The sequence below is a fragment of the Etheostoma cragini genome, chromosome 18 (genome assembly GCF_013103735.1).
Source record: "Etheostoma cragini isolate CJK2018 chromosome 18, CSU_Ecrag_1.0, whole genome shotgun sequence".
Classification (NCBI taxonomy): domain Eukaryota; kingdom Metazoa; phylum Chordata; class Actinopteri; order Perciformes; family Percidae; genus Etheostoma; species Etheostoma cragini.
In genome coordinates, this window is record NC_048424.1 from 10,875,307 (window position 1) to 10,902,941 (window position 27,635).

General features: G+C 39.0%; 1 protein-coding gene across 1 annotated transcript in view; it reads left to right on the forward strand.

Annotated features, from left to right (window-relative positions):
• The window catches only part of LOC117961680 (potassium channel subfamily K member 2-like), a 28,632-nt gene extending 7,820 nt beyond the window's left edge, over positions 1–20,812 (forward strand). Inside the window, exons 3-7 of the mRNA XM_034900532.1 lie at positions 3,991–4,108; positions 9,882–10,042; positions 12,124–12,319; positions 14,132–14,274; positions 16,942–20,812. Coding sequence (XP_034756423.1) covers positions 3,991–4,108; positions 9,882–10,042; positions 12,124–12,319; positions 14,132–14,274; positions 16,942–17,286 — 963 coding nt within the window. The 3' untranslated portion in view covers positions 17,287–20,812. The remainder of the gene's footprint in view (positions 1–3,990; positions 4,109–9,881; positions 10,043–12,123; positions 12,320–14,131; positions 14,275–16,941) is intronic.
• The last annotated feature ends 6,823 nt before the right edge of the window (positions 20,813–27,635 follow it).

Consider the following 27,635-nt stretch of genomic DNA (forward strand, 5'->3'; position numbering starts at 1 on the left):
GTAACTGCAATCTTCTTGAAACTTGGCAGGTATTATCTACCGACACTCACGATGAAAATTTTTCCAAAGAATTTTGATAGTGCAAAAATTGTGCGAGTTATAGAGGACAAACCTCCTCTAAGGGTTGTTGAAAGAGGAAGATGCATATCTGGCCAAGATTTATTCCAATTGCCGCCAAACATGACAGTTGTTCCGCATAGCAGTGTAAGCATCCATGCCAGATTTTGAGTGAATTGGACATTAGATGGCGCCGTTAGAATTTATTTTATTTTTTGTAATATATTTTTTTCTTCCTGTAGGCGGCTATTGAAACAGGAAGTTGTGTATCTGGCCAAGATTTATTCCGTTTGCCGCCAAATAAGGTTCCGCATACCAACATGAGCATCCATGCCAAAACTTGAGTGAATCGGACATTACATGGGGCTTTTAGAATTTAGTTTTATTCACTACCCACATTGCAATACATCTAGCATTAATGCCATCTGCATGAAATGTTGGATTTTTAATCAAATGCTATAAATTGTAACTGTATTTCTTTCACAACAAATGCCTGTCTGACTGAATAGGTCATATATCGGGGCGGCTGTGGCTAAGCGGTTGAGCGGTTGCCCGCCAATGGGAAGGTTGGTGGTTCGATCCCTGGCCCTGCAGTCCAAAGTCGAAGTGTCCTTAGGAATGACACTGAACCCTGGTTTGGTAGGAGGCTGTTGTAGCTTTGCTCACCCCCTCCACTCTCAAAAACTTACACAGCTATTCATTAAGCTGTGGCTTATGGACTGTTTGCATCCTTGGCCAATTCTCATTATCGGATGTTGTGTTCATGGCTCATGAACAAAGGCGCGTGTGTGTGTGTGTCTTTGTCTGCGGATTGTGAATATTTTTGGGTATTGTTATAGTTTTGTCTTTGTTTTCACTTAATACATGGTACCAACACTAAATTGGATTATTTGCCTCTGGGTTGTTATCTTTTCAACACCTCCATGAGATGAACTTTTGTCTTCTGTAGCCCAATTTTACATCATAGCTATTTCTATCTGCTATATTACAACATATACCCCACGTATATGCTACATTGACATTTCCCACAATCACCAAGAGTCCAGGCCTGAGGACATCTGCAGGCCAATATGGACTTTTGGAGACAGCGCCACCAACTGGCAATAGGAAATATGCCTTATATGACAAACATCATCCGATTAACAGGAAACTTAGAATGTGTGGTCTACATGTGATACTGAGCTGGCCCCCATATGTTAACCACGGCAACTCACTCAGGCCACGCCCCCGTCCCTAACATTTGAACCGTTCAAGCTACAGTCTTGTGTAAGGTGTCATTGAACTCAACAGAGAGTTCTTTCTTTATTGGTGATGCTTTGACCCAACCCCTGTGATTTGCCCACGCCCCTTCCACAGATAATGAACTTTATGGCATAGATTCTTACAAGCAGTTCCATCTTCATTGGTGACGATTTGCAGCGTCTGAGTGCCGCGCAAATTCACTGCCGCAAAGATTAGCCTCTTCCAGTACCCCAACCTGCATAGAGGCGAGGGCCCGTTCATCGCTGCTTGCAGCTTTAATTATTATTATTTTAGTTTTGTTTGGGATTTCTTTTCTTCTTAGGAGCAGAGAAACGAGCTGCAATGGCTTGGGGGTATTAATAAGCTGCGTCTCGTTTAGCAGTCCACAAAGTAAAAAAAAAAAGAACAGAGGAAAAATCCGGAAATGAGAATTGATTTCACTGCAGTGACACAAGATGAAAGAACTTAGATCAAATATATTTATCTACAATATTGTGTGCAGTGGCAGTACTTTGCTGAAAAGTGCAAACAAACTTTGAAAGAAAACTTCACAACAGCATGATGTTGGATCAATTAATCCGTCTGCATTGTTAAGACTAAGTTTGCCACAACTTTTAAGTGTATTACATGAAACACAGAAGCATAATTCATGCTTTTAGTTTGTCCTCTGACCTATTTTGCTCTCTTCCCTTTATTGGTATCCATCCATGCTCATAGTTTTGGTTTTCTTCATACAGTTTTATGGGATGTACTTTCATGTTTATTGGTTCTTTAAGTGCCATGTAAAAAATTACTTTCATCTACATTGTATTGGGTTGGAGGATACCTCCAAAAATTTGCAAATAAAACTTGACTAGATACCACCAGAGAGTTCAACTCCACACACCGGGATCCTGGTAAGTGTTGATGTTAAGGAATCCTGCAAAAAACCTGGACAATGCTAAAACCTTTTTCTACTTCCTACAACAAATCTGTGCATGGCAACTATGGTAGAGTTAAGGTTAGGGAAAACATAAAATAATAAAAAGAAATAAAAAGATGAAGGATAGTTTCAGGTCTGTAACTGGGTGCAAACTAACATTCTTATATTCTAAATTGTTACAATACATACAGGGAACTTTATTTACTTAACGTTGACAACCAGTATAGTATATTTAAAATAAACCAATTTGATTGAACCAACCCTTTAATTATCAGCAGCTTGTGTAGATACTACCAAGCAACATTCAGTTATTTTTTGATTACATTATTGCCTGTTCCCTCACGTTCCTATCCATTATTCATCCATTTCAGCTCTCGCACACTCAACCTTTAGTGCCTCAATAACACTCAACAGTCATAGTTTTACTATGATGATTAATCACAACATCTTGACATTGCAGTGACTTTTAAACTGTGTGTGTGTGTGTGTGCAGTAAAAGCTGTCAGTGCTAGTTCACAGGGTCTGTGGGCAGTGTTATATCCTGTACATGATTTTGATAATGATAAGCTTTACTCTTCTTTACTTAGCTTCCTAGCTTTACTCCTTATATCATTTATTAGCAATAGCTCTATTGAAGTGTCTGCGAAGGTCTCAAAGCATTTCTCTTTCATTTTTCACTTGGACCCTTTGTCTTACTGCAGTGAACCGATAATATCCGATAAGTTCCAGTTCCAGAATTCAGAAGAATTGACAGTTTTCTAAGACTCACACCTCATTAGCTGTTCAACTTTCCATTTTGGCACAGTATATTTTGGCACAATATAACTGTAATAATCATTACAATAACAAATTACCCCTCAAAATTCTTAGAAGTTGAAACAATGGGTCCTTGGTTTTAGACAGACGTAGTGAAAATGACAAATATTTTTAACAGATTTCATCAGCTGTACCTAGCTAGCTAATTAAGCTAACATTAGCGTCTCCAACACACATTTCAAGGTTTACAGCTGACCCTTTTTAAAATGAGAACTTTGTAAAGGAGTCTTAAACATGCTTGATGGCTACATGCCATGTAAAACTAAAATACTAAAACAGTGTGTTTTTACTTTTAACTTTACGAGAGAAGGACTGATCAATGTTTTTTTTTTGGCAAATGTTATGCTAGCTCGTGCACCGGTGTGTTTTCCCTCTAGCTGCTGTTTTCACTCTTTTCCCATGTCACGATAGTACAGCATAGAGGGAAACATGTTGCTGATCTGAGCCAGCTGCTGTCTTCAAGGCTTGTCACACTTGTCACTTATCGCTTGACTTGTCACACCTAGTGCTCTCCCACACACAAACATTTATAGTCAACCTGTCACCTGGGCAGGACTGATAAGTACACCACTGACCCACCTGGTATCACAAGACAGCCGAGGGTTATTCAAAATCAATCTCAAAATAACACAATCAGTCAGCTCATTGTGTTAAAACATTTCGATCCAGACCCTGCAGCCCGAGTGCTGGTTATTCAGTTTCTGAACATATTTCATGCAAGCGAATTTAAATGTCAGAAAGCACTGTGTAACCTTATGCATGATGGTGACATATGCCTCTTATTATTTCTCAAAACTCTTAATTGGTTTTAGTTAGATATGTATCATTGCTGTTATCTATTCCCCAAGAGAATTGATGCACATGGCTAATTTTCTCATGTTCCTCATACCACCGCATACCACACTTCCCACTGGGAGTGAATTATGTGCTGACTGTTTTTTCCTCCTTTCCAGCAAGTGGTTTCAGCAGTCCGAGCAGGTGTGAACCCTTCAGGAAATTCAACCAACCACATGAGCCTCTGGGACATCAGCTCCTCCTTTTTCTTTGCCGGGACTGTTATCACCACAATCGGTAAGTTTCTCACTCTTTAACAACTCAGTCTTCATTCTTTTCTCTTTGCAGAAGCTTCCGACAAGACTTCACTATAGTTGCATGCAATGCTTTGACCTGAGTACAAAATGTGACTCATATTACATTACATTTCATGTAGCTGACACTTTTATCCAAAGCAACAAACCTCTTGAGAATATAGGGGTAAAGTGTCTTGCTCAGGGACACATTGGTTGATATATCACCGTGGGAATGTGCTATATCCACTGTGCCATCACCTCCCCTAAGCACATTCTATTAATCACAAAGCTGTTAGGAGTACAATGCAATTTTTATGGCTATTGTAGCATGAAGTTGCAGTTGCATAGCAAAATTACTGACCTTGCTGACCTCAAACCTGCACACAGTGCGCTCCTGTTTCAGATTGTGCTTTATTGCACCAGCACTGCGTTTTGACTGGTCCCTAAAATTGTCAAAATTAGTTGGTCACTCTCGCTTGAAGCCATGTTTTTACAATTTCACAAAAACTAAACTATTTCTCAGCAACAACCCAAAACATTTTCTACTAGCAATCCAAAACAACAGGAAGTTAGCATATGAGCTACAGATTTGTTGAAATGTATAGGTCCTGAGCCTTTGTGTATATTTCAGACCTGTGTGTAGTGATTACAAACAGAGTGTGAATTGTAATTTCCCCACTGTGGATCAATAAACAGCATAAATTATAAAACCTTTTTAAATATATCAACCTGCAAGCAGGAATACCAGGGTCCAAGGACGCAACTCATACCTGAAGGTGTACCGATTGCTTTATGGGGCTTAAACAGGTGGTTTCATACTTGTTTGTTTGAACACATAAGAGTTGTGTAACCCGTGTCAACACACAGTTTTGGGCCTCATTCACAAACTGTGTCGCCTGGGTTGGGTACGTTCCTCTGCAATCTGCTGTTAATTCACAATCCTATGCAATAGTATGCATGTCTGTCTCCTACAGACACACATACTATTGTATAATAATATGTTTTATTCTTCTAAAACCGTTCAACTGAACAAGAACTGTAGCCCAAAGTTCGTTACTGTACTATATAATCTAGAACTGTCAACTGTGTCAGCCTGCAGCACATTCTCTGTCACCTCCATCTCTAAGCGCTTATTAATCAGTTAAACACACACACACACACACACACAGGCACACACTGCTAGTCTGACAGCTAGTCTTGCTCTTTCAAGTGAAACTTGACAGTGCCTCTTGGTTCCATTTCTCATCTCTAGCATCTTATAAGAACTTATTCTCAAGTACCTTGAGTTAAGATTAGTGCAGTCAATTAAACGTGTTATTAACGCCGTTAACCCATTTAACAGCGTACATTTTTTATCGCAAGATTAACGTTCTTTTTGGCCTAACAAACTTTGTAGTTTTTTTCACATGCTATTGCAACCACTGGTAACGTTAGAAAAACTACAAAACCACACCGGATCTAGCTAGACCGGAAACAAAAGCACTCCGCACACACTTGTTTGGGCTTGCGAGCCGACCAAAGAGCAGTAACGTTACATTTTGAGTGGATGGCGAACGTGAGACGATGAAATGGATGCCAATAAGATTCTGAATGGAAAGTTTACTTTTTAAAAGTTGCAAAATGGTTCCATTGACAAGAACAAAGTGATCTCTGTGTTTTGTCATTGTGAACTGAGCTATCGTCGCAGCACGTCCAGTCTGAAATATCACTTGGAGCAGAATTCACCAAACATTGGATTGTTCACCCACTAATAGGGAACATGAGCTGGGTTTAGACCATCATGGACAGGTTAGATGGCCAAGCCTCCCTTGTCAAAATATTATAATAATATATACGTATAATATTACGTGTGAAATTGAACACTACAGTAAGCTTCATGCCATTTTCAATAAAAAAAATATTTGCACATAGCAAGCCGATCCACTTTTCCATGTTGATAAGAGCATTAAAAGGAGAAAAAAAATAATGGGACAAAAAGAAATCAAGGGACATTTAGGATAGATAAAAATGTGTGATTAATTGCAATTAATTGCGAGTTAACTATACATTTATGCGATTAAATACATTTAAATATTGTAATTGTTAAAATAGTTATAACAAAATACATGTAAGTGCAATCTTGGTCAATATTTTGGCATGACATTACACTTTTCCCATTTCCACATTTTGCTGCACTGCATGAGGCTTCTCCACACACCTCTTCTCCCCAAAGTTGCTAGATCTTATTGGCCACAGCAACAGCACACATTCACACACCCTCACACAGCTAGTCTTATCTAGCTCATCTGAGCAGACCTTGACATATCAGCCTGTCTGTTTGGTGGGATGTTGAGCTTCATGTCACGTCTCCAGGATCCGGTTGAAGCTCAATCAAAAACAGTTTCAAGCATTGCAATAACTTGATTCTGCCCTCTGGTTGGAAAATGTGTGCTTTTCTATCACATTAAAGACTTAAGTGTGAAAGCTTCATTGAGGGTTTACCCTTTGCTCACCTTAGATGAATTATGTAGACTTTCTGTTTGTCACTTTATCGAGCTTGCTCTTTACAAATGCCAGCTTTACTGGTTTTTACCCTGAAGATATAGAGGTGTTTCTTCATAAAATGAGACACGGTAGTTTAATTGCAGTCGCAGAGACAACAGAGAGCTCTGTGCCTTTAATTTAGTTTTTTTTTTTTTTAATCAAACGTCTAGAAAAGGTTACATGGTAAAGGTACATAGCACAGTGCTTTTTAAATCTTTGATTATGCAGCAGAAACTATCACCTTTGATGCTTGTTGGTGTAAACAGCTCATAAATGTTATGTGGCTGTTACTGCACAGAGAAGCTATTCCTAAAGCTACATGTATTGTGTAAGTTGTTTGTCATGGACCAGCCTACAAAGCATTACAATAGAGTCCAGAGAGGAAAACTCCCCATCTGAGCTTTCTTCTGTTCTTCTGTCTTTACCTCAGCTTGAGAGGGATGAGCAAGGATTCATACCCACATATTGATTTGTTTGCCTTTAATTGGATGGCAGTAAGAATGATGTTTTCCTTCTATATACTTCAGAGGAAATGAAGTTCCTCCCTTCTCCTGGGAGGAAAAGCGGTGCAGTAACCATTAATCTCACAGTATTTCTTCCCCCCATGGGATTCCTTGGTCTCTCTTACTGTTATATACTTGCTGAAATTCACATTTCCCATAGTGCATAAAGTAGATCAAATGAATCTCAAATGAAAAATACTTTGTCACTTGCACGTAAAAGAAAGCCATTATTTGTCATGATATTTACTTTATTTCAACGTTTAATGTGATGTACTCATCAACATGGAAAAATGTAATTTTATCTACTCTTTACTCTGAATCAACATGGGAAATATGAGTATAGTTACAGTGATACCAATGAGACAACGTTTCCCCCCTCAGCTTACTTTAACAACACCTAAAAACCACCATAACAAAGTTTAACTTCTGTCTTTTTTCGCAATCAAATGATCCACAAAATAACAAAAGCAACCCTCTGTCTTTGACACAAGTTAATTAAGTCCCTCAGTTAAATGTCGTGCTGCCATTTTCTCTCCTAGCATCACTGAATGAATTTAGAAGGAAGTCATTAAGCTTTTATATTCCACTGTAATTAGATTCGTTCCTTCATTAGATACAGACATTGACACTTTAGATAACCGAGTCAGTAGTGTCACGAATGCAATGGGGCCCACACTGACAAATGGGTTTGTCAATGTCAAGGCTTCAGCGAATTATAACGTGTAAATCTAAAGTTCCATGTATTATATATGCAAGCAATGTTGAAGTCAAGTATAAAACTAATTAAAGGACCTATTGGTATTTAACTGAATTTGGTGTTTAACCTGTGATCGAAGTCCTGTAAGAGAAAAAAAAAAACACTTACATTACAACACATATATCATCTAAATGCTGAAAGCCATGCTTTTTTTTATTACATATTACACACAAACCCACATGTTTTTTTTCTTAAAAATGTACAATTTCTAACAACTTTAAAATGCTGATATTGTCTGTTTTTGGCAATTTCATCTTATTTAAAAAAACGAAAAGTACATTTTCTCTGACTGCCACCCTTTAATTCCAGTGCATGACACTAACACTTTGACAATGCAAAGCATATCTTGCTTTTCACCCCAGCTATTGCGATATAATTCAAAGATGAAGTGAGCATAATAACAAGAATCTGTTTTATTCAGTATATAAAAAGCAGAAAAGAAGAAGTGTATGCAGCTTCAAATAAGCGAGCTGCTGTGTCTCATTTGTTCTGCAGGGGCACCCAGAGCTGGTAAATAAATCTAATCTGGTTTCAGGTTTCCCATTGAACTAATCTTGAGATTAGTGAGACTTGATTGACAATTATTCTCTGATTTAGTATGACCCCACTCCAATGTGAGATTGAAAAGTCATTAGAGGGCACCCTGCAGCTTGTAACCACAGACAGATGACTGCATTTCTAGACCAAAGTGGATGTAAATGTTCATTATCCATACCCATACTTCTCTAAGCCCCGGCTGCTTTTATAGCTGCTGCACATGAGGATGGGTTTAGAGAAAAGATGAAAGGTGAACCATTAGAGTGTGTGTGTGTGTGTGTGTGTGTGTGTGTGTGTGTGTGTGTGTGTCTGTGTGTGTACAGTGCACTGTACGTTTTTTTCATAATGGTGTTCCTTTCATTTTTCATATGTATCAAATTTGTTTAAAGGACTGAGGGTGTGAATCATAGACTGTAGTCTGAGCATGAGCTTTAGTACGACTTCCATCTAACTACTGACATTTGTCAAAGCTCTAAACTATTCTACTGTGCCTGTCTGCAGTGATGTTATAGCACAGTCAGGCTTTGTGGAAGTTTTTTTTTTTTACTTTAGTTTGAACTCATGACTTTTTTTGCCAGCTTTGATGAAATACTATGTAATAAGATGCAGAATGTGAAACAGAGAAAAGGTATCAAGCTTCCCAGGGCTGTCTTTGATTGCTTTAGTGCAAGGCACTAGCATACGTTCTCTACAGAAAAAAATAACATTTTCCGGGGCTTGTAGCATAAATGCTTTCTGTTGTTTCCCAGGGAAAATGATGAATTAGGTTCTCATAGTATATACAACCAAAAACACATTAATTTCAACAATGTTATGCAAGAAAGTCCTACACATAAACCCACATACTTGCAGTTGTAGTGTGTCTGTTTTGGGTAAATGCTCTCCATGTCGGTGCAACAAGAACGCCAAATGCATGCAAGCCAACATGGTTTCAACAGAACACTTTAGCGCTGCAGGTTGTCACACACACATGCAAACTTCTTCTCTGATCCACAGATGTATTCATAAAAGTAAATTAAAATATAAAATTATTAGTTCATTCACATTGTATGTTTTAAGTAACCAAGCCACAAATTAAGAAAAACACAAAAGATGAATAGAGTGAAGAAGATGGTCACCTTCTCAGGGAAAGGTCCAGTACGAAAACACAAAGTAAAGCCACATACACATACAGTTCTGAAATTAAACAAGCACACAGAACATCCTCTTTTTATAGGAAAGTGTACACATTCTACATTATAAAACAGTACCAACAATTTAATGGAATATGACACCCCAGGAAGTGTCAACCGGTACACTTTAAAATAACAGTCTTACAGGAATTTGCAACGTCCTGTTTAATAGGCAACGATGCTACTACTTTGCTACTGTATGTTGCAGCTAATCCATACAGACATTTTGAATTAAATGCTGCTGTTGAGCTAATGCATCCATGTGTGTCTCCTCTCTTTCAGGATTTGGGAACATCTCTCCTCACACAGAAGGTGGGCGAATCTTCTGTATAATTTACGCTCTTCTTGGGATTCCCCTATTTGGATTCTTATTGGCTGGTGTCGGGGACCAGTTGGGGACCATTTTTGGGAAGGGGATCGCCAAAGTAGAGAAAATGATTGTGGTGAGCTCCATCATTTATATGAGCTTGTTTTTTGGTCTCTCAATAACCTGTATGTTCGCTTGTGTGCAATGATCCACTTAACGCAGTCACATTTGCATTAAATTATACAGGTAACACACAAACAGCTGTAAAATGATATTGCCTAAGCGGTTCCTAGAAAGAGCTGCAACATCAACAGTATAATGTCAAAGTTAGAACTGCAAAACAAACCATAAATAACACAGTTGAAGGTTCAAATTCAAAAGTGGAGGAATCATGTTTCCCCCCTCAGACTTCAGCAGTCAGTGCTCAACAGTGTGGAAGACTTTGGGTTGCCATGTCAACAGACTCCTGGAAACCAAAATGCAGGCAGTTCTTTTCAGTACTGAAAGCCCAGAGCAGTAGCTTACAGTTGTTTTATATCAATATTTCAAAATATTAGCAGAGAAAAGAGTTGTTTGTGTTCCCATCTTATTTCTTGTGGCAGTGGAATAAACTAGCAGCAAGCAGATCGATTGCTATGAAATGATGATGGTAGGCTTAGTTACCACACAAAGTCACACACTGACTTCTGTCCATTTAAAAGCACATACAGTACACGCACACTTGCGAAAATACACGTAGCGGTTCTGCAAGAGCAGTTTAAAGGCACTATTAATCACATTGGACACCGAGAGTATAAATGGACTGTGCTGGACAGTCATTTAGTTTCGCCTGGAAACTCAAAGGTTGGCCCTGAAAAAACAAAAGCAATCAAAGAGCTACAGAATCCCCACTCCAGTTAGGATTATATAGTTTCCACAACTAATTCAGATTAATTGCAGCAGTTTATTTATTCTGCTGCTCACAGTAAAAACTATTAGCTATTGTACCGGAATAAAATGTGCTTAATATAATCTGCCTAATTTAAAAAATGAACTGTGCAGCTACGGAAAGCATAAAAATGAATCACATGAATGAAAGCAGATTAAGAAACAGATGTTAAATAAATAATAGTTTGGTGACTAAAGCTAAAAGTCCTACGTACAAGCAAGGAAAAGATGTGATTCTCTTTTAAAAGGTATATTAAAAAGCCCAAACCATTGCCATTTTTTCAAAACAACAGATACTTGTTAGCAACAGGTTAATTATGATTTGGATTCATTGCTGGCTTTGTGGTGTCGATCCCTGGGAAGGAGAAGAGATGTTGGCAGCTGACTTGAAATAATGGACTGTAGCAGCTGCTGAAATAGCAGAAATATGGTGAAGATGTTGGCTGAGGATACACTTCAGCTTCAAAGGTCCCTTTGGAATATATGGGTGCTTTGTTTTCAGCTGATGTGGTCTAGTATGTCCTACTGTAGGTTTCTTCAAACTGTATACTACTGTACAGTGCTTTGCTTATTGTAGCAAGGACATTTAGACATCACAGAGTCAGTGATCTGAGGTCTGCCTGCTCTTTATGATTCCCCTCAGAGGCACTGGGCTTTGGGCTTACATAACTGGGAGAGAAAAGGGCACGATGCACAGGGAACCAGCTGAAAGCAGTCAACCCCAGTGGAAAGGAAGCAGAGAAATAAGCAGCATGCAGAATATATCCTAACAGTCTGTAACTGTGATGCAAAGGAGCGACTGTGGGGCTCCTCAAATTTACACTCTCAGTTACAGTTGATAGCACAGGCTGTAACTGCAATTAATCCATTGTGATAGCTACTCCTATGACTGCATGTGGAATATTTCAGAAGTCAACAACATCACAGCATGTCAGGCATTGTCAAGTGTTACTTCTCATCATTTCGGGTAGGCGTGCCATCTGACAGCAAACATTATGTCACATGAGCTTAGGAGGGTGATGTTTGAGATGTTAAAAAAACAGCAAATGTATTCCTCAAAGGAGGTCGAAGGAAGTAACTCATCATTATCATGTGAAGTGACCAAGAAGAATAAAAGCCAGTAGGACATGAGCGTGTCAATTTGGCGAATTAACAAACAAATTACACCGCTGATCCCATTGCATGGTAACATAAACCCATCAACCATATTCTCCACCCCTGCTCTGTTTAATGTTTCTGTATGTGGACGTTGTGTATTCCGGTATTGATATTTCTTTTCTCTCCCACCAGAAGTGGAAAGTCAGCCAGACAAAGATCCGCGTCATCTCCACGCTGATCTTCATTCTGTTTGGGTGCCTCATCTTCGTGGCTCTGCCAGTCATCATCTTTAAGCACATTGAGGGCTGGAGCACGCTAGAGTCCATCTATTTTGTCGTCATAACCCTCACAACAATTGGCTTTGGAGACTTTGTCGCCGGTGAAAAAGGTCACTTAATTTTCTTTCTGATTTACTGGCCATCTTTTATTTTTATTTCGGACAGTTTTGTGTTATAGTTGTTCCTCCACCAGTCTGACACAGCACATATGCACTGCAGCAGTAGCCCTTCTTTTTTAGTCTGTTCTTTACATTCTGTTTTTTTATACAGTTGAATCCCTGCAATATGTTCAGTGCTCCCATCTGTTGACCCAGAAATCTATACACACATTTTTTTCTCATTAATCACAATAGCACAGAAAAATTGACATGCTATTAAAACAATCATAATGATCTTGGACAATTAATAATTTAACTAATGCTATAAAGGTAAACATTACATACATAAATCCTCTTTTGTGTGATTGAAAAAAACTGAAACATGTCAACCAGCCCAACATTTAAAAGAATAGTTTGACAGGTGGTATTAGCTTGATTTGGTCTGCTTGGCAAACAAAAAGGGAACAGCAGATGGGAAACATCATAAACACTTAGCTGCTAGATTAAACTTCCCTGAGCAGGTTTAATGATTGTAAATGACTATGTACTGAGGTTTGCACAGGTGGTGTAAAGTAAACCTGGACTGCTGTTAGTTAAACCGGTGCTGTAATGGGCAGTTATCTATAGTAACTGCACAGTGAGTGGACTGCGCTGCGTCATACCAGTTCATTTATCATCCAAACACACAGTTGAGACATGTCGGAGCCAAAATGGCATTTAAATGTGTTTGGACGTGGATAGGACATATGTTATTAAGGTAAGGCTGGGTAAGTCCATGCAGCTCTCATGGTCAAAACCGCCACAGGGATCGTTGAACTTTTATACTGATGAATGGCTTACTTCCCTCATCAACAAAATAGCCCCCTGTTACAATGAAAAGAAAATTGAACTTTTTTTTCTTAATCACTTAGATGCACAATGGAACAAATCCACTGTCTTGTATTTATAAAATACTGTATTTATGCACTTACATCTTTCCAGGATTATCAGAGTGTTGCTCAATATTCATTCATTAGCATGGACCACGCCACAACAATGTGTTAGTTAAAGATTTAATGAACATTATGAATGTGCAGATGAACATTATGAATGTGCAGATAGATAAGTTGATCTGGGAGGATGTAGATTATGATGACCAGGAGGAGGAGACTCCGAGTGGGGGTTTGGTCTCAGAAGCAGTTTTTGCCGAAATAGTTTACAGAACCCCAGACAGCACTTGGAAGAGACGTGAGAGGGATGAGGGGGAAGATGGATGAAGGAGAGGGAAAGGGAGGGTGGGTCAAGCAATCAGAGACACAAACCTGGCTGTGCAGCACGGTATATGTAGGTTTGTCTGGTGATTAGAGGTGTGGTTTAGGCGTGGGCCTGCTCCCGAACCTAAGTTAACAAATTATCTTCATTTAGAGCAGCAAAATCACACAAATGGATTTACAGGAACGATAAGTGAACGTTATTTCATATGGGACATATTATACTTCGTCTCAATTTCTCTCCCTCTTTATATTCTATATATTCTTTTAAAATGGTCCTACTTAGAGACAGGACTGAGTCAATGCCTCGGGGCAATAAAATGCAGCACTACAGCAGAAAGACATCTACAGACTCTACAAAGGAGAGACCAAGGCTTATTAAATGATAAAGTGTCAAAGTTAAACACTTATTTTACTCACCTGACTCAATCAGACTTAACTGACTGCATCAGGTCTTCTTACACTTAAAATTCTTTTTTTTGTTCTTCTTAGAATGATACAGTTTGTAAGTAACGCATGTAACCCAGGGTCATTTAACAGACTTGTATAACTCACTATGTCTTTGGTTCTGCAGGTGGGTCAGAAAGCCCAGAGTTTCTGAACTACTACAAGCCCGTGGTGTGGTTCTGGATCCTGGTGGGCCTTGCATACTTTGCTGCTGTGCTCAGTATGATTGGAGACTGGTTCAGAGTCATCTCCAAAAAAACTAAAGAGGAGGTACGTGGTGATGTGGGTGTATGTCACACCGGAGGTAGTCTATACTGATGAAGTATAATTTCTGAGATTGTTGTCCCTAATTGTCCCTCACGTTCCGTTTTGTTTGTGTTGGCATCCTAAACGGTGCTCCTCAGATCTCTGCGGGGTAAATTGAGACAGCTAGCTAAACTATCTGTCCACCCTGAGTTTTATGACTACATAAGTCGACTAAAACAACTTTTGAACATACACATGTTCCACCCAAATAAGTTCCATCCCTAGGCTATTTTGTAGAGACACCAACAAGACGATTGTGATTCGTTTAAAAAAATGCCAATAAACCAGAGCACATTTTTCTCCCATCCCAGAATGTTGTTTGGACTAGCCAGAAAGCACTGTGGAGGAAGGTCTGGAAAAGCAAGACTACCAGAGGTGACGCAAGTTGGAGATTAAATAAGCACTTTCCCGTAAAGAAGGGAAAATTAACTTTTACCTCAGAGGTTTTTGGCTGGACTACAGGGACCAGCCCTAGGAGCTGGAAATTCTGTTGCTAAGTCACTGAGTGAAGTTCCACCATTGGTTGGAGTGACTGTGATGACGTCAGTGTTGGTGTTTCCCCATTGGCCATTGCCCATACAAACTGTAATGAAGTAACACAGGATTTTACCTCTGCTATTGCCATCAATCAGTTGATGACTATAACTTAACATAACTTAATACAAGGTGGAGGTCGTTGTTGTTGGTGGTTCTGCTGCCACCCATGGCAACGTTTTAAGTTACAGGCTTAGCAGCATGGGCAAAGTAGGCTACGTGTAGATGGCACATCACCGTGTATGTGTGTGTGTGTGTGTGCGCTTGCTCCTCTCTGTCAATCTCTGTGCAGACACAAATGAACATGTGGAACAAGTAGGCCTATGTAATTTAGAGAAATAAACAATCACAGACAGCCACACACTGGCTATTTTAAATAAATATAGTGGATTTGCAGATTTTGGTATTTCATCATGCACAAATCGGGGGAATGGGTAAAAAGCTTTATATAGCTTTATGTTCAGTTGCAGCTTTCTGATAAACCTCCTTTTTTTCCCTCCAAGACCAACAAATTTATTTTCACAAATCATTGTTTCCACCCAATCTGACAAGCACAGAGTTATGTTTCCTCATTTGGCAAATGGTTAGTGTCCAGCTCACAAACTGGCAAAGGTTTGATAGCTACATAATAGAACTACTTCTCGAAAAACAACCTCCGTCAGTCCCTTGAGTCACAGAACTTGCCACTGTTTAAACTTTGCTGTTTGGTCCCCTTTGATCAGACACTTATTTAGGAATATTCACCAAATGAGCATATTATAAACTAAAATACAGTAAAATGGTGTTAAAACCAGACTTTGGTCCTCTACAATATGTAGACCATGACAAGAAGGAGGAGGGCCATTTGCAGAAGGATCAGCTGTAATCACATCCGTCTCCTCTGATAGTGATAGAGTAATACCTCATAGCGTTTTTCAAGTCACTCTTTATTCTGAAGTGATTAATTTCCATCCTGGCTGCGCCTTGTGGAGAAAAGGCCAGTTTGTGCAAGAGTTGGATTAAATATTTGGTGTTTTTTTATGTGGCCGCTGCTGAGTAATAAGATGCCTTGCCCTTCTGGCAGGTTCATTATTTACATGTTAGAAGAATGAAGAGAACCACACATACTGTACGCACGCAATAGAATGCATAAACCAGCCACGTGCACATCTCCTGTGAGAATCACCGCACAGACATAATCGGGAGTACAGCTGTGGAGGCTGTGGGCGCTTACTGAGAGAGAATGTTTCAGTGGGAGGTTGGTGGGAGGGGGACGGGAGGTGAGAACGATCGGGAAGAAAAAATGAGGAGGAGAAAGCACGTACTCAAGTGTTTGTGCTCTAGTGTGTGTCTAATGTGCGCACGCATACAGAAACACGCCATCAATTTTGACTTAAGCGCTCAAAAGTCTGCTTTAAACAAGCACACCTCAGAGCCTCATAGACAATGTAACAGCCTGGAGAAAGAGAGCTGATGCATTATAAAGGTGAGTTCAATGATGTGTTCATTCCTCTCCCTTCTGTTGCCTCTCAAGGACCATAAAAATAATCTGTTCCTACCAGACACATTACAGAGTCTATTTATTTATTTTAGTTAGTCTTTTTTTGCTTGAGACTCCTGCAGTCAATTTTAAAATAAATTTCAACAGTGATGGGTGGTTAAGTCAAACTTCTTATGACAATGCAAAGTAGTTCCTGAAGGATGAGACTGTATGAAACTTATGTGGGAATTAGTCTGGTTTACCAGAGTTCAGACTTTATCCTCCACTTCTGCTATCTCCTCTAACTAATTTGCTTAGCTCCAGACAATTGTGATTGTTTTAAAGAAATTCAAACAACCAGAATGTAAACTCCTGCAGCGAGACCATGCTCTAGTGCTGACACATCACTGTGGAGATAGGTCTGGCATTACAAGAGAACAGAATCTGCATACTTTCTTTCTTAGATTTAGACATTTTGGCAAATTAGCATATTTGCCTTTTGGCTGAATGTAAGATGAGTAATACATTTTGTTTGGTAAAAAAATGGCTAAAGTCAGCAGCCAGTTAGCTTACTGTAACGTAGGAGCATGTTGCGCTTAATCGACCAGCAGCCATTAATATTAAGTCTCTCCCTGCAGGTTGGGGAGTTTCGAGCTCACGCAGCCGAGTGGACAGCAAACGTGTCGGCAGAGTTCAAAGAAACCCGGCGGCGACTCAGCGTTGACATCTATGACAAGTTCCAACGTGCTGCATCCATCAAGCGCAAGCTGTCATCCGAGCTGGGTATAAACCAGGAATTGACCCCTGGCAAGAGGGCACTTTCTGTTAACCTGTACGAGGACAGAGAGAACTACCCCAACTCGACTCTCTCCCTCAGTCCCATCACGGGGACTCTGGCCCGGAACGGCAGCTTCTACCTGAACGGCCTCAGCCCAGACTACGCTGACCGGCGGGAGATCGCCATCATCGAAAATCTAAAATAAGATGCGGCATGAAAATGAGATTCAAGAAACTGAATGAAACGCATTTGTTAGCGGACAGAACTTACAAACACATGCCCTCTTTTGTGCTTGTCTGAGCATCTGTTATGAGGTACCTGTGCACATTCATTAAGTGGATTGTACTCCAATTATTGATCGAAAACCTTGAAAAGCTTGACTTTAACACAGATCAATCATCAAAACTCAAACACACACATTTGATGGGCTCGCTCGCAGGTCCCATCAAATCAGCCGACTTCCTTTCTTTGTGTCTGTGCCAACGTGATCGACAGCTGTGCAAGCGATTGAGCCAAATTAGAAGCCTGCTCCAGAATGGAACAAATGATTGTATCAGAGGCATGTGTTCAACAAAGCTATCTCATGAGCAGGAAGGAAATGAAAGCCCATATTGAGGTAGCAACACATCTTAACCTGTGCTCACAAACAAGCCTGTGAACACACAGAAATGAATAGACTCATCCAACTTAGAAAGCAATAGTTGTATCTGTGCTCTTTTCTTGTTGAATTTCCAGAGGCCCTGAAATCTGCATCAGAAAAAGAGGATCCTCACTGCTAAAAACACTCCATAATCAATATCAAACGCTTTTTCTTGATGCGGCACCAGTCCTGTGCTAACACAAAGAAATGGGGCTTTTTCTTTTTAGTTTACACTTCTTCCAGGATGAATTTGTATGCCTTGCATTCGCCGGTCACTTTGCCCTCGCTAAGGACCGACATTTAGCTTTTCACCCTAAGGAATAACCACTTGTGCCTTACGAAAAAAACACACTGAAGATGTGAGGATGGAGATGCATGAAGGAATGAGAAACGCTGTGTCTGTCCATTTACACTCTCAGACTTGGTAAATATAAAGCACAGTAAAAAAAAAATCCATATTTTCAGGAGGGTATCTTGGAATGAATATAGTATGAGGAGGAAGCAATTGGATAGAGGTAAAGGAATCTAGAGTATGCATGGCAACCGAGTGGAGAAACAGTTTCTTAACAACTGTGAAGATGCCTACCAGTCACTGATCAGACCCCATTCTCCCTTATACCAAAGTAATGATCCATGGTTCTGACAGAAGAATCAGAGAGGTCTTCTGCGTGATCAAAGGTCCAGGAGTCCTTTGTGTTATTACATTTTCTTCATGAGACTGAAACATAAAGCTTTGTGCGTCAATACAGTCTTATTTTCGAATAGTACATACACCAGACCAGGGGTAGCAGCTGATATTATACCCCGACATGTATCGTACTGTAACAATGAAAGCTGCATCTTTCCCCTTGCTTTTTATGTTGCAGCTCATCACTACCTTCAGATATAAAGTCAGTGGATTAAGATGAGATCCTTGCCAATTTTGAATGTACACCACCAGAAAGCTCTATTTGCTGTATATCACTGTAGATACAAAATGATTATGACTTTAGAGGTCTAGGAATTTAATTACATACATGCCTGATTTAGTGTTGATTATTGAAAATTGATTAATTGAAAAGTTTATTAAATAGGGAGGAATGTCATGGCACAGTTGGTATCTCACTTTGATTTTTTAAACAGCATAAACATTTTTATTTCAAATTTTAAACAGGCCCTTTTATTAAAATAAGGATGGACTGCATTCGATGACATCACTCAAGGGAATTTTGGATTCTTGTGTCTTGCAATGGAACGGTTTGGATTGTGTGTCTTATGGTGTTATTTCGTGCTTTTATCCAGCATGATATGCTGTAAATGTTCTCAAAACATTTGATAGTGCTATTTACAGTTTGTAGAATTAAAATGTATTTACAAGAAGTGTGATTTAGATAACAGAATGCCATGCAGTATGTGTCAAACCAAGCCTACTCATCTGCTTTACCAAATGTCTATAATGTATCAGAAGAGTGTTTTGTGTGGCAGGAGAAGTCAGTTGCACCAGCTCTTTGTAAGTAAAACAAAATACAGCCAATACAGCTTTCATAACTTTATTATAAACTACAAACGTATTATAGTCTCACATTGACAGACCCCTGTGCTGTGTCAGCACAGGAGTATGGTCTGGCTACGCCACATACCCATTGTGGGATCCAGGGAAAAAAACTGTTTTGGCTTGTTTGTATTTTAACACAAGCTCAACATCCTGGTCAGCTCTAAGCCCTGGATGCAGCGATGGTGCCCTTGCAATTTTTGATAGCGGTAGCAGAAGCGGATACATCAAATGGATTTCACTGCAATTGTACCTCGTACAATTTCATGTGACAAATAAAAAAGGATAGATTGAGTTCATTGATTGATTGATTGTGAGTAACGCACCGGATACCAGGCTTTATCCTAGCTCTGTACATCTGGTAAACCAGACTAATGACAACAACAGTTAGATTGGCATAGTCAGATGTGTATCTCCACTCATTCTAAACCGCATAAACACACTGTTAATTCAGAAACACATTTCCATTTACATATATATATATATAAATAACAGAAAGTAATACCTACATTAGCAAAAGATCAATAGCTAAGTTTAATATCGCTAAACTGTAATTTTTGATTAAAAAAGCAACACATTTCCTAGCAACCAATTTGCACATTAGTCTTTGTAGCTAAGACTTTACTCCAAATCAAGTGTGAAACTAGCAAGCAGTTACTAAGTAATGAGGAAAGACTTTACACACAAACTGAATTAAACAAATCTGGTTTAAACCAGTCTACGGCAGTGTTAGTTGGTTACATGTTTGCTCTCTTTTTTGGTTCTAAATCCCAAGGTTTTCTTAAAAAGGTCGTCCTAAGGGTGAGCAATCACTGACTGTACTGTCAGGTCATCAGCTGCCATGTGTAATCAAGTCAAACAGGAGTCACAAAGAGATTGTGAAGAAAATAAGATAAGGATGAGAGACTATTTCAAAGATGTTCTAAAAAATACTATAATTTTCTTATTCTTGCGTATCTAAAAAGCAATCAAAAACATCTAGAAAAATATGTATGTTGACTTGCAATACACTGAAAGAAATGCTAGGAGTGCGTTACTGTAATGCCCGGGGAAAAGCACTGTATGTGCAGCTGTTCATAGAGAAGTCGTCCTGCTGATGTATCCCTGTCGGCCCTGTGATTGGCAGCCACTTAAAGGCAAGCTGTCAGTGCTGAAGAAAGTCAAGGAGTGCTGTGGATGGAGCGTTATGTAATATGTCAGGCCATGCGAGGACACGTGAGGATGCCTATGCATGATTGTGTTTACCTGTTTGTGTATGAATGAACGTGTGAATGTGCATTGACAAAACTCATTTAATTTCCACCCACAACATTTTCACATGGCATCCTCTTCCTTTCCCTGGGTGACAGTTTTTAATTAAGTCTGCGGCTCTATTAAAATCCTTGTTCAAGCATGTAGAATGTACCGATCCATGACGGCAGAGATGAGCCTCATTATGAATGTAAGCACATTCATGATTTAACATTGTGATTTATGTATGCAAAGTAGAGTTCAATTAGCTCAGTGGGTATGCTGTGAAAACAACTACAGGCATTTTAAAGCCATTGGTCCTCATTTTATTTAAAAAAAAAACACAATGCCATAAAAACATGATCATGTAGAAATCATCTCAACGATCATAATAGATAACAGGGTTATCTGGTTTCAGAGAATCATAATGAAAATGTGCATTACTGACGTCAAGATCTATAATTTTTATAAACCACAACTTTAATTTAGGATTTGGTCAACTTTCTAAAATGTATGCATGACAACTTTTCCAATAAGACCCTTATGTCAAGGCAAACAAAATTAACTGTTTACTTTGTAATTTTTAAATCCCAAATAAACCCATCTGTAAAAACATGCACATTTTCTAAATCTTAATAAAACAAACTTCAACAAGTTTTGCATGCCACTTCAAATGCTATTTCCTGTGTTTATAGATCAGATGTGTCTTTAACAGCAGGCTTTGCTTTTGATAAAGATATGACAACCTTGTGTTTCCAGAATGTTAATATGTTAATGTGGGTATGTCACCTCACAAACTTCAGAAGGTTTAAAATAAAATATTTATATGCAAAGAACTGATGGTCACTGTTTTCTTTCAACTCTTGGACAAATATGGCGTAATACTTATTGTCAACAAATACCATGAAAAGACCAAAAAAACAATGTAAATTCATCTGACCCCAGCCTGCCTGTGGCACTCAGACCAGAGGTTACTACTGACAATATGAATCAATACAAACGGCTCACACATTTACAATTTCACTTCTAGAAAAGGATGAGTAAGATTGCCCCAAACATCTGGGCATTGTTAATTTAAACACATGCTACTTCAACAGGCGTCAGTAGTATATTTGCTGAGGACCATTTTCAACAGCGGATTAATACTCACTTGGCGCCCTTGTGAGTATTTCTAGGAGCGGACAGTTTATCAGGGATTGACTCAAAATTACAAATTTTTAACGGAAAATGTGTTTTTGGACTAAAATGTACAAAAATCCAATAGTAACTGTTTTGTTTTGTACTTGCATATTACATTTATTCAATTTATAATGATGGGTTCCCACATAAGACTGTAATTTTTCCTTAGAGTTAAACAGCACTTGTCCCAGATGAACCTGTAGCTGTTCTGTACAGCTCAATAATAAACATAATAGTAAAAAACACAATGGTTTTGCATGAACACAATGATAGACAATGAATCAGGGCTGACAAACTGATCTGAGTCACTAGTAACAAAATGTTCTTCATGGCTCACAAGCACAGCATGGACCAAGAAGGCTCCCATTAGGAGTCTCTGCATTGACACCTTCACGTACTATGTATGTCTTCACCTCATATGTTTCGAACCCTTTGTACAGTACAGGACAACATTTCTACTTCTGCAACCATTAGAGAAACCCCAATCTGATCAGCATCTGCAACGGTTTCCTTAATGCAAACTGGCAGGTTACTTAATGACGCTGAAGATAGAGAGTGACAATGTGCGTCACCTTGCAGCCTCTGGCTTGTCAACAGAAAGACAGGACCATAAGCACATCCTCAGATGCTGCATTACACCGGGAGGACACAAGTCAAGACTCTTTGGCCTTTAAATGGGAGCAAGTATAATTCACTGCTGAGTTGATTATAGACTGGCTTTATATTGACACAAAAAAACACATTTGAGCCCTTTGTTTGCACAGGACGGGTTTTGTTGTTGGGCGTTTAAATATGCTGTAACTACAGACTTGTTTCATATGGTAAATTAAAAAAGCATAGGTATTCATTTTGGGTGGTGTTGTGAAACACGTTTGTTGTACACATAATGGGGAGTAGACTTTTACAACTGTATTAATGAGCCCATGCAGTCAAATGGCTGTTTGTGACATACGTGGATGCAAATAGTGAGTATCCTGTAGACAGGCAACCAACGAACGGGGCCTGTGGGAAATTGGTTGGATAATAAGAGACTCTGTCTGCAGTGGCATCAGATAAAAACGGTGACTCAGCCCCCAACCAATACTCTCTCAAGCTAAAAAGGTACATGATGAGAGCTGCGGTTACTTCACACTTGAAGAGGGAGCTGCTGTGTGTGTGTGTGTGTGTGTGTGTGTGTATGTGTGTGTGTGTGTGTGTGTGAGAGAGAGATGGCTCAATGTGATAGGTCCTTTGCAAAATGTCAAGTTAAACAGTAGGCTTTTATTCAGCCTATAATTGGCCTCATAATATCTTTTCCTTTGCTTTTTTTAGATTTAGTTTCTTTGCACCAGACTTCTGTGCCAAGTTTCTGTCACCATAAAACACACTATTAAATACATTTTAAGTATGGATTTTGAAAATACTGTTTGATTGCCTCCATTGTGAGACACCCATTATGGCACCCATTTACTGCCTTGTTAGTGTGTGGAACCGAGCTAATGTATTGACCTCGGCTGAATAGGACATGTGTAACTGCAGAAACATGACAAGGCAGGTTCTATGTAACTCAATCAATGCTAACCGATATCTTTCTTGTCCAGACAATAAAGCTTTTAAGGAATAGTGCAACATTTCGTGACATGCCCTAAAACACTTTCTTGCAGACAGTTGGATTAGAAGAATGACACGTCTCTTTGTGTCAATTAGCTTAGCTTAGCACAAACATTGAAATCAGGGGAAAACAGCTGGCCTGGCTTTGTCCAAAGGTAGACATTTGGCCAACATTACATGCATAGATGTAAATTGAAATGTGGTGTCCCCTCCTTGTGATGCAGAGACACTGCCCATGAATGAATGGCGGAGTCTCGTTCCGCACACTTTTGTCAGTACACTGCTAATGTGCATTGACCACTTATTGCCATAGTGCCCACTTTCAATGGTTAGTATTGTCTCAAATGGAGCACTTGTATTGAAACACTCACTGGAAATGACGAGCGGTTGGCTTGGCTAGCCGGCTCCCAATATCTGACGAAAATCTTTAAAAAAAAAGAAGCAATTGTATGGCCTATTTCTCGTATAACATGTTTTCAGAAAAGGGTTTCGGTAAACTGTTTTGGAAAATTTGAGATCGTAATCCCAACCAGCCGCCATTAAGCTCTGTTGTGAAATCCAGGAGACGCCAAACCCATGTGACGTGTTCGTCCAATCAGATGCCGGTCGACGTTCATGGTCCCTCCCCTTTCCGTTTTTCCACAGATTAGGTGCGTGCAGTGTCCATCTTTCCACACTGAACTTTTTGCATGTTTTTAGGGGCTCATCCAGGTACTTTCAGTGCACTTACTTTTTGTGTTATCTACACTACTTACTTAAAACTAAGTGTGAAAATAGGCGGGTTGAAACACAGCCTATATCTACTAAACGTCATGCCAATTCATCCACTGTAATACTTATTGAGATCCTTCATCATTAGCTTAGCTCCCTCTAAAACTATTGCTATTTTTACATTTCTGTTTAAACACACATTATAAGTGATATGCAACGTGTGCTGATTAGTGAGCTGTAGAGGTGTTGGCAGGCATATTTCCTTGACTTTGGACCAAGCCAAATTAACTGTTTCCCCTTGATTCCAGTGTTTATGCTGAGCTACTGTAAGCTAATCACCTCCTGGCTTCAGCTCCGCACTCAATGCACAGCCATAAGAGTGGTATCAATTTAAATGTTCTAAGTCCAACAAAGCAAAGAAGCATATCGCTCAAAATGTAAAAAAAAAATCTTAAAAATTCATCAAGTACTAGTGGAATTATTTTTCAAAGCTGGATTCTTTTTTTTTTTTTTTGGTACTGAACTATCTACAATCTGGTATTCAGCTTTGCTTCTTCTAACAAAAAAGAAAAGTAAAACCTGTCTTAAAGAAGCCCCCTTATGATGATTGACCCCATAAATACGTACGTATATACTGTATATATCAGGAATTCTAGACTAAAAGTCAAGCTGACAACAAAGAGCAACTCAGCAATCCAGAGTGGAATGATTTGAACTTGAACCTTTCCATGGATGTAACAGCATTTTCCTGTCATGTACAGGGTGTTGCAGACAGGATATCCTCTCACACTAAGAGCCTAAGTGACATCCTGACCTTTCCTGCATTAATTCTCCCTGTGGAGCATGAATATATATATATATATATATATATATATATATATATATATATATATATATATATATATATATATATATATATATATATATATATATATATATATATATATATATATATATATAGTTAGAGAAGGCGTCCTTGATGAATAGTAATGGTGGCAACACAACCATGTGACTTTTAACATACCTTGCTAACGTCAAAAACTCTAAAAATTATTCCTGATGTACAGATGGAAACAAGATGAAGTGTTGCCACAGTCCATCATCACACACTGTTGTCAGGGCTTACAGTGCATTCTCAGTCTTATTACATGTACATGAGGATTTTGCAGATGTTTAATTAGAGGTTGAAGAGTTTCTGAGAGGCTGTGCAGCAGGCACAGGCATTAAAGTTGACTTCAAAAGCTAAGGGCTGGACAGGTTTATACTCCATTAGACACATTTATGGATTTGACACCTCAGTACAGATGTAGGGTGCTACTGCGCCCTTGATATCCGCACGGAGCTGCTGAAAAATAGCCTCCGGAAGGAACTTGCTTTGTGTCCATTCAAAAAGTTGTTTAAGTCGTGCTAGGGAAAACAAGATTGGACAGATAGTCTTTCTAGCTGTCCCTATTTACCCTGCAGAGATCAGAGAAGCAGTTAACCATAGTCCTCATAAATCCACCAAAGTTGAATTCCAACACAAAGAAAGCAGAAGGAAACTAAAAAGACATGCACCCAGCTGAATTTCCTGCGGCACCAGAACAATCCTGAAAGTGGAACGTTGAGGATGTACACCAGGAACTTAGTGTTTGCTGTTCTCACTATCTAGTTGAGATAAGGTAAATTAATAGGTTGTTCCAGTTCTTCTTTCTTTATTAATAAAAGTGCTCTTGAGTCAGATCTCTTAAATATTTAGACTATTGATTTCTTACCAGTGGTCTTGAGTTGATTGCGTTCCTTTTTACCATGAAAATAGTTTGTGAGGGTTAATCAGGGTTGCTCGGTTTGGACTTGATGTGAAGGAAAACGCTTAGATATTGGTCACCAATTCAAGTCAAAAATCCAATTTGATATCAGTTCATGAGACACAGAGCTTATTAACTAATGATCAGGAAACATTTAAGACAGAAATGTCACATAAAGTCTTTAATGAGTTGTAAAAGAACAAAAAAATGACATTCCTACATGATAGATGGGGAATAAACTGACTTCATCTGGTACCTGGCCACTGTTCGCCAAGAAATAGTTACAGCGCATATTTAAACAATGTGTTAATTAAAGTTAGATGCTGCTTGGCATAGAATTCAATTTAGACAGAGCCAGGCTAGCAGTTCCCTCCCGCTTCCAGCCTTTAAAATAAGCTCCTCCTGGCTCCAGATGTGCACTTAATGCACACACATGACAGTGGTAGCCATCTTCTCATCTAACTTTTGGCAACAATTAAAAAGAAATTCCTATTTCCTAACATAAAACTATTTACTATCTTTAAAGTCCATCCCTTTTTCTTATGCTTGTGTCCCCTTTTCCTGGGGTAGAGATGTATTAAAAATGTTGAGTTTTAATATAAATTTGTTTTCTATCAGTTTAAATCTGAGGAGGTGTCGTTGGAATTGTGCGACCTAACAGCCATCAGTAATGACATTAGTTACACCTGTGCTTTCCTGTGATGACACATAAAGGCCCATCATGAGCTGTTGACGCGCAGCTGCCCTTTATAGTCTGATACGATTAAAAGAGTAATTCTTTCCGGTCCCTGTAACTTTCTATGTATACCTCTTCAGCCCACGTATGTAAACCAATTTGTTTGTGCTTAAGAATAGAAATAAGACATTGTAAGCACTGATGAGTACAGCTTTTTCAGAGGGAAAACAATCAGTGGGGCCAAATAAGAAAGCAGCTTTAGATCCCTCTTCCCACGCAAAGAATTCAAGCAACACCGCACGCTTGTAATTTTGATTGGTTTGAAACAACTGTTCTGTCCTCTGGGAAAACAGAAGCAAGCAATAGGCTGGCATTATACATACAATCGCATCCATAGACCTACCAAGAGAGAAGAAGGTCAAGCAGAAAACAAAGTTTCCATCCACTTGTCAATCAAATTATCTGAAATTCGGTTAAAAAAACTCATGTGAATAAAGTTGGTGAAAGTGTGTTTCCATGCAACGGCTTTAAAGCCAACAAAAACTGGAGCGTAATGACGTCACAAGCTGCTTTGCGATCAAGATTGTATATAGTATTGATTTGAGACAATTTAAAGTGTTTCAATTCATTTTGGCACTGAATCGCACAACATTCAAACAAATATTTGCGAACAAAGCTTTTCTAGACAAAATGGAACGCGGCATCTACCCACAAATGATCAATATTGTACAAGTGATGATAGTGCTCATGTAGCAGCTGATGGGGACATATCAAGCTATGATAAGAAAACAGCGACACTATCAACGCATTGTCACATTCTGTTTGAGCACCTTCAGTTTACTCCGGGGGACGTCCCATGGCTTGTAGTAACCTTTGTTAGCCATTTCCTTTGTGAGTTCCTGATAAATTAAATTCCAAAAATCTCTTGTCTCCTTGTTCGTCCACTTCCATCTGTTTTTGTTGACACCCGCTATGTGTGCAAACAGAGCGGAAATACTGGGCAAAAATTAAAACTCAACTAAAACTTCTTCTTCTTTCTTTTGTGGCGGGTTGCAACCACAAAATGACCTGAAACTTAATCGCATTTCATTATTAGGCAAATAACATTTCCATCAGACATATATCGATCAAGATAAAATTTGGTGAGACCTAACATATTTCCTTTGAGTTGATATTCATGATATATTGAATTTTACTGTTTCTATAAGGC